At 45.6% G+C, this 18109-nt stretch overlaps 1 protein-coding gene across 4 annotated transcripts in view; it reads left to right on the top strand.

Moving 5' to 3' along the window:
- The window catches only part of LOC124015146 (rab11 family-interacting protein 4A-like), a 100814-nt gene that overhangs the window by 49246 nt on the left and 33459 nt on the right, over nt 1-18109 (top strand). Inside the window, exon 1 of one of the 4 annotated variants that reach the window (XM_046330125.1) lies at nt 13467-13858. The exons of the other annotated variants lie outside the window; for them this stretch is intronic. Coding sequence (XP_046186081.1) covers nt 13778-13858 — 81 coding nt within the window. The 5' untranslated portion in view covers nt 13467-13777. Of the gene's footprint in view, nt 1-13466; nt 13859-18109 lie in introns of those variants that run through there. 4 annotated transcript variants of the gene reach the window in all.

Raw genomic sequence — 18109 nt, 5'->3', positions numbered from 1 at the left:
GGACAATTATGTGGATATATTGATGCAACATCTCAAGACATCAGTCAGGAAGTTAAAGCTTGGTTGCAAATTAGTCTTCCAAATGGACAATGAACCAAAGCATACTTCCAGAGTTGTGGCAAAATGGCCTCAATCTCATAGAACATTTGTGGGCAGAACTGAACAAGCATGTGTGAGCAAGGAGGCCTACAAACCTGACTCAGTTAGACCAGCTTTGTCAGGAGGAATGGGCCAAAATTCACCCAACTTATTGTGGGAAGCTTGTGGAAGGCTACCCAAAAAGTTTGACCCAAGTTAAACAATTAAAGGCAATGTTACCAAATACTAATTGAGTAAACTTCTGACTCACTGGGAATGTGATGAAATAAATCATTCTCTCTACTCTTATTCTGACATTTCACATTCTTAAAATAAAGTGGTGATCCTAACTGACCTAAGACAGGGATTTTTTACTAAGATTAAATGTCAGGAATTGTGTAAAACTGAGTTTAAATGTATTTGACTAAGGTGTATGTAAACTTCCGACTTCAACTGTATGTGTGTATGTGCTCATATACTTTGTGGTTGCTCCCTAGCTGTCTGTCTGTCTGTCTGTCTGTCTGTCTGTCTGTCTGTCTGTCTGTCTGTCTGTCTGTCTGTCTGTCTGTCTGTCTGTCTGTCTGTCTGCCTGCCTGCCTGCCTGCCTGCCTGCCTGCCTGCCTGCCTGCCTGCCTGCCTGTCTGCCTGCCTGCCTGCCTGCCTGCCTGTCTGTCTGTCTGTCTGTCTGTCTGTCTGTCTGTCTGTCTGTGTAATTGACCGCCATGGTGTGATGCGTATCATGTGTTTGGTTCTGCTGGTCTCAGTTCAGTTCACACTGGTCTTACTCAGGGCTACTGACTGCTGTCTGATATGGCACCCTAAGCCCTATCAAGTGCACTATAAGTAGTTTATTATATAGGGCATAGGGTGCTATTTTGGACATAGAAAGTGCCTGCTGTCCACAACAACCCCCAGTAATAGGGGAAGTGATCTATCTAGTCTTCAACATCCTTTCTAACACTTCCCCTTCAGCAGTGATGTGCAACCTGTCCTCATATGTCTAGTAGTTTGACAAGCAGTGCTCTCTCCATTCTATCTTTTCATTTGGATTTCTCTCTCTCATACATTTTACATTTTAGTCATTTAGCAGACGCTCTTATCCAGAGCGACTTACAGTAGTGAGTGCATACATTTTCATACTTTTTTTGATACTGGTCCCCCGTGGGAAGCAAACCCACAACCCTGGCAAACGCCATGCTCTACCAACTGAACCACATGGGACCCGGACTCATACTTACTCCGAGCGATCACACACACACACACACACACAATTTTTCCATTTCCATTGAAGCCCGAGAGTCAGCCCCAAAAATGTATTGGGGTTGGCATATGGGGAGTGTGGCGAAGCCAGGTAGGAGACCTGCGCCAACTTCCCGTGCTTACCGGAGAGCGAGAGGGACCAGGCAGGCACCGTGTTATACTGTGGAGCGCACGGTGTCCCCGGTGCGGGTGCATAGCCCGGTGCGGTACATTCCAGCTCCTCGTATCGGCCGGGCTAGAGTGGGCATCGAGCCAGGTGCCATGAAGCCGGCTCTACGCATCTGGTCTCCAGTGCGTCTCCTTGGGCCGGCGTACATGGCACCAGCCTTACGCATGGTGTCCCCAATTCGCCAGCACAGCCCAGTGTGGGCTATTCCACCTTGCCGCACTGGCTTGGCTACTGGGAGCATGCTACCAGGTAAGGTTGGGCAGGCTCGGTGCTCAAGAGTTCCATTGCGCTTGCACGGTCCGGTCTATCCAGTGCCACCTCCACGCACCAGCCCTCCGGTGGCAGCCCCCTGCACCAGGCTGTCTCTCCGTCTTCTGCCTACAGGTGCTTCCTCCTCTCCAGTGCTGCCAGAGTCTCCCGTCTGTCCTGAGCCGCCAGAGTCTCCCGTCTGTCCTGAGCCACCAGTGTCTCCCGTCTGTCCTGAGCCGCCAGAGTCTTCCGTCTGTCTTGAGCCGCTAGAGTCTTCCGTTTGTCCTGAGCCGCCAGAGTCTCCCGTCTGTCCAGAGCTGCTAGACTCTCCCGTCTGTCCTGAGCCGCCAGAGCCGCCAGTCTGTCCTGAGCCAACAGAGCCGCCAGTCTGTCCTGAGCCGCCAGTCTGATCTGAGCCACCAGACCCGCCAGTCTGTCCTGAGCCGCCAGAGCCGCCAGTCTGTCCTGAGCCGCCAGAGCCGCCAGTCTGTCCTGAGCCGCCAGTTTGTCCTGAGCCGCCAGAGCCGCCAGTCTGTCCTGAACCGCCAGTCAGCCGGGAGCCGCCAGCCAGCCAGAAGCCGCCAGAGCCGTCAGCCAGCCAGGAGCCACCAGAGCCATCAACCAGCCAGGAGCTGCCAGAGCCTTCAACCAGCTAGGAGCTGCCAGCCAGCCAGGAGCTACCAGAGCCGTCAGTCAGTTCGGAGCTGCCCTTCAATCTGGAGTTGCCTTTCAGTCCGGAGCTGCCTTTCAGTCCGGAGCTGCTCTTCAGTCCAGAGCTGCCCTTCAGTCCGGAGCTACCCCTCAGTCCTGAGCTGCCCCTCAGTCCGGAGCTGCCACTCAGTCCAGAGCTGCCCCTCAGTCCGGAGCTGCCCCTCAGTCCGGAGCTGCCCCTCAGTCCGGAGCTGCCCCTCAGTCTGGAGCTGCCCCTCAGTCCGGAGCTGCCCCTCAGTCCTGAGCTACCCCTCAGTCCTGAGCTGCCCCTCAGTCGCCTCAGTTGCCAGTCCTAGGTCGGCGGCGAGGGTCGCCGCTCAAAGGACGCTACTAAAGTGGACTAAGACTATGGTGGAGTGGGGGCCACGTCCAGTGCCAGAGCCGCCACCGCAGACAGATGCCCACCCAGACCCTCCCCTATAGGTTCAGGTTTTGCGGCCGGAGTCCGCACCTTGGGGGGGGGTACTGTCACGCCATGACCATAGTTTGCTATGTATGTTTCTAAGTTTTGTTTGGTCAGGGTGTGATCTGAGTGTGCATTCTATGTTGGATGTCTAGTTTGTCTGTTTCTGTGTTTGGCCTGATATGGTTCTCAATCAGAAGCAGGTGTTAGTCGTTGTCTCTGATTGGGAACCATATTTAGGTAGCCTGTTTTGTCATTGTGGGTGATTGTCTATGTTATGATGCTTGTTAACACAGTGTTTGATTAGCATCACGGTTGTCACTTTGTTGTTTTGTAGTGTTCCGTTTTTTCTATTAAAATGACGAACACTTACCCCGCCGCATTTTGGACCTCCTCTCTATCTCCAGACGAAATCCGTGACAAAAACAAAGTGTTGGAGAAGAAAGTAATATGTGCCATGTAAAAATATGTGCCATGTAAAATATGTGCCATGTAAAAAAGCTAACGTTTAAGTTCCTTGCTCAGAACATGAGAACATATGAAAGTTGGTGGTTCCTTTTAACATGAGACTTCAATATTCCAAGGTAAGAGGTTTTAGGTTGTAGTTAATATAGTATTTATAGGACTATTTCTCTATACCATTTGTATTTCATATACCTTTGACTATTGGATGTTCTTATAGGCACTATAGTATTGCCAGTGTAACAGTATAGCTTCCGTCTCCCTCCTCGCCCCTACCTGGGCTCAAACCAGGAACACATCGACAACAGCCACACTTGAAGCATCGTTACCCATCGCGCCACAAATGCCGCGGCCCTTGCAGCGCAAGGGGAATAACTACTCCAAATCTAAAAGCGAGTGACGTTTGAAACAGTATTAGCGCACACCCAGCTAACTAGCTAGCCATTTCACATTGGTTACACCAGCCATTAGGCTGATAAGCTTACAGTCATAAACAGCGCTGTACTTGCGAAGAGCTGCTGGCAAAACGCACAAAAGTGCTGTTTGAATGAATGATTACGGGCCTGCTGCTGCTCAGTCAGACTGCTCTATCAAATCAGACTTAATTATAACATAATAACACACAGTAATACGAGACTTTGGTCATTAATATGATCGAATCCGGAAACTATCATTTCGAAAACAAAAAGTTTATTATATCAGTGAAATATGGAACGGTTCGGTATTTTATCTAACGGGTGGCATCCCTAAGTCTAAATATTCTTGTTACATTGCACAACCTTCAATGTATGTCATAATTACGTAAAATTCTGGCAAATTAGTTCGCAATGAGCCAGGCAAACTGTTGCATATACCCTGACTCTGTGTGCAATGAACGCAAGAGAAATTACACAATTTCACCTGGTTAATATTGCCTGCTAAACTGGATTAATAGTTATAACTAGTGATTATGATTGATTGTTTTTTATAAGATAAGTTTAATGCTAGCTAGCAATTTACCTTGGCTTCTACTGCATTTGCGTAACAGGCAGGCTACTCGTGGAGTGCAATGGTTAGAGCGTTGGACTTGTTAACTGTGCGGTTGCAAGATTGGAACCCCTGAGCTGACAAGGTGAAAATCTGTCGTTCTACCCCTGAACAAGGCAGTTAACCCACGGTTCCTAGGCAGTCATTGAAAATAATAATGTGTTCTTAACTGACTTGCCTAGTTAAATAAAAAGGTATTCCGATTAATCGGTCGACCTCTACTTCATACCAACGGCTATGGTGTCCCACGACTAGATCATAGCAAGTCAAGGGAAAGTGAATGTTTGTCCCCTTGGCCTTGCACTATTATGGCCAATATCGTACAGAGAGAAAGAGGCATTGGAACATATTGTGGACTGGAGTACAGGGTCAGACAGTATACCGTTTTTTGTGTTATTTTTTTATTGCTTGTGTCTGTTCCCATTCTACATGATATACTATATAAAATAGATCCTAACCTTTCCAACAAAGGCAGAAGAACATGTAGTGGTTATCAATACCTCCACATAACTCTTTTAATTGTGCCTTGAGGGCGCAACTAACCCAGTGGCCTGGTTTCACCATAACATAGCTGTGTACTGGGGCACTCTGGAAGTACTGGTATCAGTCACACAGACAGAATGGGACTGGGTAACTTATCCTGTTAGCGCTAGAGAGGGGCACTGTTTTCTAGCCTAGGACTATATATCACCTATAACATCTTGTGCTGTACAGTCACAGTGGCATGGCAGTTAATAGTGATTTTACCATAGCTTTGATTTTTGGCCAAGATCCTGGTTTTTGCAGCCAACCATGTCTTCAAGCTCCGCTTGTATAGACGCTGCAGCTATTGCAGTTGTATGTTATAAGGAGGGCTGTGTGTGTGTGCTGTCGTTCTGTTGTGGGTAGAGAACAGCTGAATATTTCATGGCGAGCGGCAGCAACGGGATCTGATCGCTAGTGTGTGTGTACGACTGCGTGCGTCTCTCCGTTTCATTCCTTCGTAGTGTCTGCAGATAATTCCCTGAGAGAGAGACAGGCAGGGCAAATAGGACTGTGTGGAGGCTTGATTCTGCATGCCCTGAAAACGAGAGGCACTTAACTGCTCTGAAACACCACTTACCTTGGGAGAGGGAGGAGGTATGCAGTCTGGCCAGGCAATATACATTCTAGACCATACTATAGCAATTTGGAGAGAGAGTGCAAATGTATAGGTAAATACCAAGTCAGTCGGTCACACACAATAGAGGAATATCAACTCTGTCTCTGTCTTTCTGTCCCTCTCTCCCTTTCTCCTTATTCTCTCTTCTATCTCTCTCTCCGTCTCTTTCTTTCTATCCCTCTCTCCCTTTCTCCTTATTCTCTCTCTTCTATCTCTCTCCCTGTCTCTCTTTATCCTATTTCTCCCCCTCTCTCTCTTCTCTCCCTGTCTCTCTCTGCTCTTTCTCTCTGTCTCTCTCTCTCTACCTCTGCCTACGTTGTCATTTTGTCACTGTGTAAAGTGGTGCAGTAGGTGTTTGCTAATTCTCTCCATGTACTGTAGCAGATGGTGGCTTCAAAATGCTGAAAATGTTTCAGATAAGCAAAATATATACCCTGCTTTAACATTTATAGCAGCATATTTCTCTGCTTCCATCCCAAATGGCACCATATTCTATATGTAGCACACTAGTAGTGGTCAAAAGTAGAGCACTATATAGGGCCTAGGGTGCCATTTGGAATGCATATTCTGTTAGAGCCTAAAGAAATGTATAAGAAATGTGAGAGGGACATATGCTGTCTGTGTTCTTAATGAGTTACGATGCTCGACTGATATTATGTGGTTGTTCCAGCCTCTGTGTTCAAATGCACTTATTGTGAGTCACTCTAAAGTTTCTGCAGAGTGTTTTGCAGTTGTTATGCATGGTCTTTTCTGGTATATATCAACTTATCCTTCTCCAGTCTATATGCCTTTTGAACCATGCATCCCACTGCTGGCTTGCCGGGTTGGTCCTGTTCAGTCCCTGGATGGGAGACCATATGCTGCTGGTGTTGTAGGGCCAGTAAGAGGCACTTTCCTCTGGTCTAAAAAAACATCCCAATGCCCCAGGGCAGTGATTGGGGACATTGCCCTGTGTACGGTGCCGTCTTTCTGATGGGATGTTAAACGGGTGTTCTGACCATCTGTGGTCACTAAAGATCCCATAGCACTTATTGTAAGAGTAGGGGTGTTAACCCCGGTGTCCTGGCTAAATTCCCAAGCTGGTCCTCATACAGTGCCTTGCAAAAGTATTCATCTCCCTTGGCGTTTTTCATATTTTGTTGTATTACAGCCTGTCATTTAAATGTATTTTTATTTGGATTTCATGTAATGGACATACACAAAATAGTCCAAATTGGCAATGTGAAATGAAAAAAATAACTGAAATGAAAAAAGGGTTGCGTGCATATGTATTCACCCCCTTTACTAATTACCTTCAGAAGTCACATAATTAGTTGAATGAAGTCCACCTGTGTGCAATCTTAGTGTCACATGATCTGTCACATGATCTCAGTATGTATACACCTGTTCTGAAAAGCCCCAGAGTCTGCAACACCACTAAGCAAGGGGCACCACCAAGCAAGCGGCACCATGAAGACCAAGGAGTTCTCCAAACAGGTCAGGGACCTGGAGAAGTACAGATCAGGGTTGGGTTATAAAAAAATAACAGAAACTTTGAACATCCCACATAGCACCATTAAATCCATTATTAAAAAATGGAAAGAACAGATTTTTTTGGGGGGGGGGGTGTCATTTGATTCCTATCACTTTGAAGATGCAAAATATTTTTTATTGTGAAACAAACAAGAAATAAGACCAAAAAAATGAAAACTTGAGCATGCAACTTTTTCGCCCCCTCCACCCCCCAAATACTGCACACCAGCAGAGAACCCCCCAAATGCAATACTTTGTAGAGCCACCTTTTGCAGCAATTACAGCTTCAAGTCTCTTGTGGTATGTCTCTATAAGCTTGGCACATCTAGCCACTGGGATTTTTGCCCATTGTTCAAGGAAAAACTGCTCCAGCTCCTACAAGTTGGATGGGTTCTGATGGTGTGAAGTAATCTTTAAGTCATACACACAGATTCTCAATTGGATTGAGGTCTAGGCTTTGACTAGGCCATTCCAAGACATTTACAGTGGGGCAAAAAAGTATTTAGTCAGCCACCAATTGTGCAAGTTCTCCCACTTAAAAAGATGAGAGAGGCCTCTAATTTTCATCATAGGTACACTTCAACTATGACAGACAAAATGAGAAAAAGAAATCCAGAAAATCACATTGTAGGATTTTTAATGAATTTATTTGCAAATTATGGTGGAAAATAAGTATTTGGTCAATAACAAAAGTTTATCTCAATACTTTGTTATATACCCTTTGTTGGCAATGACAGAGGTGAAACGTTTTCTGTAAATCTTCACAAGGTTTTCACACACTGTTGCTGGTATTTTGGCCCATTCCTCCATGCAGATCTCCTCTAGAGCAGTGATGTTTTGGGGCTGTTGCTGGGCAACACGGACTTTCAACTCCCTCCAAAGATTTTCTATGAGGTTGAGATCTGGAGACTGGCTAGGCCACTTCAGGAGCTTGAAATGCTTCTTACGAAGCCACTCCTTCGTTGCCCGGGTGGTGTGTTTGGGATCATTGTCATGCTGAAAGACCCAGCCACGTTTCATCTTCAATGCCCTTGCTGATGGAAGGAGGTTTTCACTCAAAATCTCACAATACATGGCCCCATTCATTCTTTCCTTTACATGGATCAGTCATCCTGGTTCCTTTGCAGAAAAACAGCCCCAAAGCATGATGTTTCCACCCCCATGCTTCACAGTAGGCATGGTGTTCTTTGGGTGCAACTCAGCATTCTTTGTCCTCCAAACACGACGAGTTGAGTTTTTACCAAAAAGTTATATTTTGGTTTCATTTGACCATATGATATTCTCCCAATCTTCTTCTGGATCATCCAAATGCTCTCTAGCAAACGGGCCTGGACATGTACTGGCTTAAGCAGGGGGACACGTCTGGCACTGCAGGATTTGAGTCCCTGGCGGCGTAGTGTGTTACTGATGGTAGGCTTTGTTACTTTGGTCCCAGCTCTCTGCAGGTCATTCACTAGGTCCCCCTGTGTGGTTCTGGGATTTTTGCTCACCGTTCTTGTGATCATTTTGACCCCACGGGGTGAGATCTTGCGTGGAGCCCCAGATCGAGGGAGATTATCAGTGGTCTTGTATGTCTTCCAATTCCTAATAATTGCTCCCACAGTTGATTTCTTCAAACCAAGCTGCTTACCTATTGCAGATTCAGTCTTCCCAACCTGGTGCAGGTCTACAATTTTGTTTCTGGTGTCCTTTGACAGCTCTTTAGTCTTGGCCATAGTGGAGTTTGGAGTGTGACTGTTTGAGGTTGTGGACAGGTGTCCTTTATACTGATAACAAGTTCAAACAGGTGCCATTAATACAGGTAACGAATGGAGGACAGATGAGCCTCTTAAAGACGAAGTTACAGGTCTGTGAGAGCCAGAAATCTTGCTTGTTTGTAGGTGACCAAATACTTATTTTCCACCATAATTTGCAAATAAATTTATTAAAAATCCTACAATGTGATTTTCTGGATTTTTTTCTTCTAATTTTGTCTGTAATAGTTGAAGTGTACCTATGATGAAAATTACAGGCCTCTCTCATCTTTTTAAGTGGGAGAACTTGCACAATTGGTGGCTGACTAAGTACTTTTTTGCCCCACTGTACACAGATCGCATGAGAGAGGAAAGTACACAACACAATGAAGAGTGAGATGGATAGAGACAGTTCATGAAAGTATGCCTTATCTTCTTTGAAGAACTAGTAAAATTATTTAGTCAGACAGCTCTGCAGCATACGTTAGGCAGGCTAGTCTAGCTAAATAGGATGACAGTACAGTATGGGGAGCACATATAATGTTGTTTGGCTGGTACTACCTGAGCAGAGATGAGAAATATGATTTTTAAAGAATTAAAAATTACGAAGTCATCAAATCAAAACAAAGGAATATACACAACTGAAATATTCTATTATTTCATAGTAATTTCCTATTTTCTATTGATGTCTACCCAATGTGGACCTGACGGACACAATGGAATATTTTTTATATTTTGCCAATTGAATGTCCACTGTTTTAGGTTTTGGAATTTCAATTAAAAAGATCTAAAATTATATTAATCTCATTCTTTCGTAATGCATGTGATGTTGATTTTTTTTGCTAACTGTGATTATTTTTAAATAATTGTACCAAAACCGAACTGACGTCAAAAAGCACTAATCGCTCATCACTAACGGGTACAGGTTTTATAAACTTATAATTTGAAGTGGATAATGTACCTGTAACCACCCCAACAAAAAAATAACAAAACAAATGCACATTTGGTCACTATTTTGTTTAAAGTCCACTTGGGTAAATGTGTTGGTTTTGTGTTCAATACTGCATGCCCCTGCATATGAAGTAGAATAGGTCTACAGGAAAATGGTTTGCCCACTTTGGTAGAGCAGAAACATCGGACTGTGTGTGTGTGTGCATGTGTGTGGCCGTGGTTGTGTTTGAATTCCCCCAGTCCTGCGTCTTGGCAGTAGGAGAGTAGCACTGTTGTTGGCATTCACGTCAGCCACTCCATAACAGCTACTCCGTGTCTGTTACCCCTCACTGTATCCCTGTCTTTTCTTCCACTTAAGACCCCTCTCACTCTCTCTCTATTCCTCGCTCTCGCTCTCACACCCACTCTCTCTCTCTCTCTCTCTTTCTCTCTCTCTCTCTCTCTCTCTCTCTCTCTCTCTCTCTCTCTCTCTCTCTCTCTCTCTCTCTCTCTCTCTCTCTCTCTCTCTCTCTCTCTCTCTCTCTCTCTCTCTCTCTCTCTCTCTCTCTCTCTCTCTCTCTCTTCTCTCTCTCTCTCTCTCTCTCTCTCTCTCTCTCTCTCTCTTTTCTCTCTCTCTCTCTCTCTCTCTCTCTCTCTCTCTCTCTCTCTCTCTCTCTCTTACTCTCTTTTCCCCTCACTCTCTCGCTCTCTCCCTCTTTCTCTCACACACCCCCTTTCTCTCTCTTTCTCTCACACACACACACACACACACACACACACGCGCACGCACGCACACACACACACACACACACACACACACACACACACACACACACACACACACACACACACACACACACACACACACACACACACACACACACACACACACACACACACACACACACACACACACACACACACACACACACACACACACACACACACACACTCTCTCTCTCTCTCACTCCCCCCTACCTCCATCTCTCTCCCTCCTCTGTCTTGATGCTGCATAGTGAATGCTGGCAGCCTCTCAAGTCCCCACAGAACTCTGCAACATACACTATTTGTATTTCTTTTTCTTTGGAAGGAATGTGTGTGTGTGTCAGCGAGACGGAGGGAGTTTGTGTGGTTGAAAAGCATGTGTGTACTGTATGTGTGTGTGATGTGATGTGCGTGTGTGATTGGAGTCACAGCATAATGCAGTACAATCATTTGCAACAAATCTCCTCTCACTTCATTCTTCCCTCTTGATTCATATTTCACCTCACTATTCTTCCGATACACAGTTCCATTCCCCTTGAGAATCGTTTAACCACTCTACTCTTCTCTCTGTGAATAACATCAAGAAATCACATTAATGCTGGATCTGAAAGTATTACCCTCAAAGTATTACTACATGTCGCCAACTGAAATACAATACGCCAGTCTCACCCAGGTAGACCTGAATAGAATGTGAAAGGAGAAGGCCAGCCCTCTAACAAATTGGATATAAACAAATAGCTGTGGGCCAATTGGTTGACCTGTAGCCAAAGTCTTTGATTGTAAGTGAGCAAGAGAGAGAGAGAGAGAGAGAGAGAGAGCCGGGAGGGGAGCATTCCTTGCCACATAATTAGCTTTCATTTGGGTCCCCTGGCCTGGATTACCCTCTCTTTCCCTCCTTCTCTTACCCCTTCCCTTCATCCCTCTTCCCACTCTCTCCATATATGCATGTCAAGCACTTGGTGATCTAGTGTCTGTGATGTGAGGATCTGATACATATGTTAGTTACCCCCGGAGACAGTCTTGAGTCAAAAAGACAAAGGGAGCAAAAAAGCAAAAGCAGATATGATGAGAGGATGTCAGGAAGAAAGGGGGAGGTAGAGGCTGAGAAGTAGAGTGAGAGTGAGAGATGGAGTAAGCTGAGAAACAAAAAGAGAGAGAAAGAAAGTTAGGAAGAGGTGATAGAGGGATAAATATATAGAGGAGGAGTCAGAGAGAAGAGAAGTGTTCTCCACCCTGAAATGCTGCAGGGTTTGGCTTGGCACACCAGGCACGGTCACCATTGTTTGGAGCAAGATTGTCACAAAGAAACTAGGTTGGCACAGTACAGAGGGACAAGGTGTATTGTGAGTGAACAGCCCCGGGGATCAGCTTGGTTGACAGGGGGGTACCTTGTTTACGACTGTCCTGTATGGGAGACACCTCTCTGATTGGTTGGGCTAAAAGAGGAAGACAAATTTTGGTTGAACGCATTCAGTTGTGCAACTGACTAGATACCCCCCTTCCCTTTCCTTTCCTCCATTAACACCACAGTAATAACAACAGGCAGGTAGATGCACAAGAAACCATAGTAACAACAGCATTACCAAAGACAGGTGCTAGTGCTACCACAGTGAGATGCTATCTTTGGTTGAATTTTGCAAAAGAAAGGCTGCTGTATAGGTAAAAGAGTCCTACGAAGTGCACCGCACTCTAAATGATAACTCTGATTCATCAAATTCCACATGCTGACTGCAAGGCACTGCAGAGGGTGGTACACACAGCCGAACACACCATTGGGTGCACACAGTCTGCCCTCCAGGACATCTACAACACCAGGTGTTGCAGGAAGGCCAAAAAGATCATCAGGGACCTGAGCCACGGCCTGTTCTCCCCGCTTCCATCACTCTGATGCGGGCAGTACTGGAGCATCATGGTGAAAACTGACTGGCCAATAGCTTCTACCTCCCTGGGACACAGCCTGACTCTATCCTTCTACTACCCCTGCCAAAGTCAACTTACATGTTGTGAGGCAGTTGGGCTCAGCAGGCTCAGACTGTGTGGGTTTAACATTAAGCTGCTGGGCCCTGGGAGAGGGGGAGGTGGGGGAAGAAGTACATGGAGGAGGGGAGCTAGGGAGGAGAGGTATAGGGGAGATTGGGGAGGTGATAATGCGAGAGGGAGGTGTTAAGGATGTAGCTGTGTTGTGGTGTTGGCCTATTGGGATCCGCTGTTGTTGACTTAAATATATTCAAATATTAATTTATTTTATTACCTTTATTTAACTAGGCAAATCAGTTAAGAACAAATTCTTGTTTATAATGACGGACTAAACCGGCCAAACCAAGACGACGCTAGGCCAATTGTGCGCCACCCAAGGGACTCCCAATCACCGCCGGTTGTGATACAGCCTGGAATCGAAACAGGGTCTGTAGGGACGCCTCAAGTATTGAGATGCAGTGCCTTAGACCACTGCACCACTCGGGAGCCCCAGGCTATCAGGAAGGGAAGGAAGGAGGAGAGAAGCCTCAGCCTTCCCCTCTCTTAGGGGTTGGGGGATCTGGGGAGGTTGGTGCGGTGGAGAATTCATCACCAGATCTCAAAGTCCATTGTTCCAGTGGAGTGTGTGAGTGACGGAGAGTGTGTGTGTTTTGTGTGTGTGTCACTCTGTCTTTTTTAGACGTTAGTTTATTTTGCTCTTCCACTGACAGTCTGTAGCCTACCGTCTATCTCCCTCAGTCTGAAATACAATGACTCTGTCTTTTTAGACGTTAGTTTATCTCTTCCAAAGTCTATCTCCCTCATGAAATACAATTTCTCTCGCCATTCACTCTTCCTTCCTCTCTCTCTCTCTCTCTCTCTCTCTCTCTCTCTCTCTCTCTCTCTCTCTCTCTCTCTCTCTCTCTCTCTCTCTCTCTCTCTCTCTCTCTCTCTCTCTCTCTCTCTCTCTCTCAGTTGCTCAGCAACAACCCAGGGAGGAGGGGGGAGTGGCCTAATCTCAACAACTGTTGCCAGAACTGAGCTCCCTCTGTGTAAATGTGAGCCAGCCGGAGAGCGAACAAATGAGTGTGTGTGAGAGAGTTGCTGCATCTCTGCATGTGTGTGAGACAGTGAGGTAGTTGCAGTGTGTGTCAGTCGTGCTCTCACAGAGGAGCTAAGCCAGCCAGCACAGTTTTAGAGGCTCTGAAAGAGCACTCTCTCCTCTCCTCCTTTTCTCTCCCTCTTTTTCTGGACGACACTGTTCCAAAAGACTGCCATTTGGACTATCTAAACCCCTGCCACTTTCTGTACCGATCTGGCTTCACCTGTGTGTGTAAGAAGAAAGGCAGAGGACTTAGCCCTTGGTTTGAGGGGCGAGTTGGATGACTTCTGCAGATGAGGGCTTGGCCGTTGGAGTGTTGGGCCAGGGGGACCACCATGGCTCCCCTCAAATAATGGATGGGGTAAGAGACAGAGCCTCTTTGCTACGGGACGGGGGTAGGGAGACAGAGGGGTAGAAGGATAAGAGAGAAGGATCTGGGGCGGAGGTTAGAGGTTGGGGGATCTGGGAGTGTGGAGAGTTCAGCACCAGAGCTCAAAGTCCATTGTTCCAGTGTGAGTGACGGAGAGTGTGTGTTTTGTGTGTGTCTGCGTATGACCCTTTCTCTCTCTCACTCTCTTTCTGTCACTCTGTCTTTTTCAGACATTAGTTTATTTTGCTCTTTCTTCCACTGACAGTTTGTAGGCTACCGTCTATCTCTCTTAACAAAATGCAATTAATCACCATTCACTCTTCATCTCTCGCCTCCCTCTCTGACCAGCCAGCCCCGGATTTCAATTAATCCCATTACAATCAGAGGAGGGGTGAACCGAGACAGCACCCAGCCACCGGCTGTACACACACACACACACACACACACACACACACACACACACACACACACACACACACACACACACACACACACACACACACACACACACACACACACACACACACACACACACACACACAGAGAGAGAGAGAGAGAGAGAGAGAGAGAGAGAGAGAGAGAGAGAGAGAGAGAGAGAGAGAGAGAGAGAGAGAGAGAGAGAGAGAGAGAGAGAGAGAGAGAGAGAGAGAGAGAGAGAGAGAGAGAGAGAGAGAGAGAGAGAGAGAGAGAGAGAGAGAGAGAGTTTTTAAGTGTACAGTATGGGCTGAGGCTTAATGTTGTCCATTCGTCCATTCCGGCTGTGTAACTTAGCCTATGGTTCAGTGAGAAAGGAGAAGTTTATCCCACACAACAATGTGTCAAAAAGAGAAGTCTTACATTCAAGCTGTCGGAATGGATGATAGGGTTTCACAATGTTTGAGTTTCCTGGATCAGTACCTGTGACTTTGTCAATATAATTACTGACATGTTGTAATTGTGGTCTCAGTTCCACAGAAAAGAGGAAAGGTGTCTGTTTATCATACGATAGATAGCTAGTTTCTCTCACAGTGACATGTGACATGGCTAGCCGTATCTGTTTGAATAAGACGGCTCATGTTCTGTAACAAAACATTACGTAATGAGATGTGTCCTCTTCTTCTGATAGCTGATAGGCCTAAGCTATATCGTTTTGGTCCAAACCAGATCTACCTGTCAGTATTAGACAGTATTTTGATCTGGGCAGGAATAACTACACTAAACAAAAATATAAACGCAGCATGTAAAGTGTTGGTCCCATGTTTCAAGAGCTGAAATAAAAGATCCCAGAAATGTTCCATATGCACAAAAAGCTTATTTCTCCCAAATGTTGTGAACAAATTTGTTAACCTCCCTGTTAGTGAGCATTTCTCCTTTGCCAAGATAATTCATCCACCTGACAGGTGTGTCATATCAAGAAGCTGATTAAACAGCATGATTATTACACAGGTGCACCTTGTGCTGGGGACAATAAAAGGCCACTCTAAAATGTGCAGTTTTGTCACATAACACAATACCACAGATGTCTCAAGTTGAGGGAGCGTGCAATTGGCATGCTGACTGCAGGAATGTCCACCAGAGCTGTTGCCAGAGAATTAAATGTTCTCTATCATAAGCTGCATCCAACGTCGTTTTTAGAGAATTTGACAGTAAGTCCAACCGTAGACCACGTGTGGGCGAGCGGTTTGCTGATGTCAACATTGTGAACAGATTGCCCCATGGTGGCAGTAGGGTTATGGTATGGGTATGCATAAGCTACAGACAATAAGCACAATTGCATTGAATGGATGGCAATTTGAATGCACAAAGATACCGTGACGAGATCCTGAGGCCCATTGTCATTCCATTCATCCGCTGCCATAACCTCATGTTTCAGCATGATAATGTACGGCCCCATTACGCAAGGATCTGTACACAATTCCTGGAAGGTAAAAATGTCCCAGTTCTTCCATGGCCTGCAAACTCACCAGACATGTCACCCATTGAGCATTTTTTGGGTGTTCTGTATCGACGTGTATGACAGCATGTTCCAGTTCCTGCCAACATCCAGCAACTTTACACAGCCATTGAAGAGGAGTGGGACAACATTCCACAGGCCACAATCAACAGCCTGATCAACTCTATACAAAGGAGATGTGTCGAACTGCATGAGACAAACGGTGGTCACACCAGATACTGACTGGTTGTCTGATCCATGCCCCTACCTTTTTTTAAGGTAGATGTGACCAACAAATGCATATCTGTATTCCCAGTCATGTGAAATCCATAGATTAGTGTCAAATAAATGTATTCAAATTGACTGATTTCCTAATATGAACTATAACTCAGTAAAATCTTTTAAATTGTTGCATGTTGCGTTTATATTTTTGATCTGTATAGATAATAGTCACGGTCATTATAGACACTGACTCAGGATGAATGGTCTATAATCCACTCAAAACAATAATTCCTCTTGAACTTTAAACAGTTCATGTGTGTATGTATGTGTGTGTGCTTGCATGCGTTTTTGTGTCCGTAAGTGTGTCTACTGGTGGGGGTCATTCTAACGGCTGAGAACTGAATGTGTTACCAGGCTGATAGAAGGGAGCTGAGAGGGGCTGGGTCAGTGATACCTGCTGTGTGTTAGTGCTGTCCTATTAAATACTATTAAATGATGTAAGCCACACTTCCCTTAGATGTAGAGGAGAGTCTGGATAGTATGGATAACTAGCCAATACTGACAGAAGGTAACACACTCTCTCCACAGAAAAACAATGGACTTTATTATCTAAAGTTCATGGCACCAAAGTAATATTATATTAAAGACATGGCACCTCTCTATCACTTTCCACTCTCCATTCCAAGGGCATTTTTAGCATGGCTTTTCTGAACCCTGATATGGCCTGTCTCCATTATGGCGTCTATATCAGGGCTTTATTCTGGTAGTCGGGGTTGGTTTTGTTTTGATATGAAACAACTGCCTCTAACTGGTTTGTTTGAACATGACCAGGGCCCAGTTGCTCAACACTTGTTGCTCAATGTCAACAGGTTTAACACCATGAGGACAAATGGATGGCCAGCATGTTGATGACACTGTAATATGACTCCTAGGGCACTGATACTGATACTAGGGGATATTACACAGACTACATTGGCTCTCTCACCCTCTCTTTATCTGTCTTGAGTATGCGTTCCTGAAATACTCTGTCAGATAGTCAGGATGACCGACCCATACCAAGGATACCTTTTATCTATCTGACACGCATGCACACACGCACACACGCACGCACGCACGCACGCACACACACACACGCACACGCACACGCACACGCACACGCACACGCACACGCACACGCACACACACACACACACACACACACACACACACACACATACACACACATACAGTACACACACAAAATAAAACACACACACATACACATACCCTACTCAACATAACCCCTGAAACTCCCCAGTATAAAACTTGAAATCTCACACCCCGGCCCAATCTTAGTCCTGCCTTGAGGAAAGAAAAAACAGCTGAGGGAAATGTCACCACAGGGCCGTCCAGCCCGTGTGGCACAGAGACACAAACACATGTTTGTTCCCACCTGGCTCTTCAGGGAACAGGTAGCTGATTAGGTTACTAGGAATGTTCTCCAGGACAAAGGAACGGAGAACATTTTTTACTGAGAAACCCAATACAGCCAATTGGGTTGATACAGGGATACAGGGACACTCTGGAAAACACAGGACAGGAAACACTCTGGGGTGGGTATGGGTGTGTGAAATGGGTCCTTCCTATCGTCGAAGATAAAGCGTGTGTTTGTTTGAAACACACACCCTGAAAACGTGACAGATCAATGGCACATAATGAATGGTGGTTTGGAAAAGCTGAGTCCACAGAGAGACTCGAGGACCTACTACTGTACATGTGTCCTAGAACAAGTATACAGGAGCGGCTGTCAGTTATGATTTTGTGTGTATGAGGGTATGTGTCCATTTCTAAGTGTTTGTGTTTGTGTGTGTCTATAGTTTATGTCAGCACGTGCCTCACGCATTTCTGTTTGTGTCTGTGTGTGTCTCAGTAGCCGAAACCTGAAGTGCTTATAGAGACTTCTAGTGATTACTTTACAGAATGCTGCTAGATTATGAGTCATCAGTTCCTGTTCTCTTCTGACTCTCAGGTGTTTTTTACTCCGTCTGTGACTGTGTGGGCTGAGAGTCTCTCCATTGCTGGAAGAGGTTGAATCATAAAAATCCAAAACACACATAGGAAACACTGGA

This window comes from Oncorhynchus gorbuscha, linkage group LG26 (genome assembly GCF_021184085.1).
Source record: "Oncorhynchus gorbuscha isolate QuinsamMale2020 ecotype Even-year linkage group LG26, OgorEven_v1.0, whole genome shotgun sequence".
In the NCBI taxonomy this organism is placed as follows: domain Eukaryota; kingdom Metazoa; phylum Chordata; class Actinopteri; order Salmoniformes; family Salmonidae; genus Oncorhynchus; species Oncorhynchus gorbuscha.
This window is presented reverse-complemented; position numbering and strand designations above follow the sequence as displayed.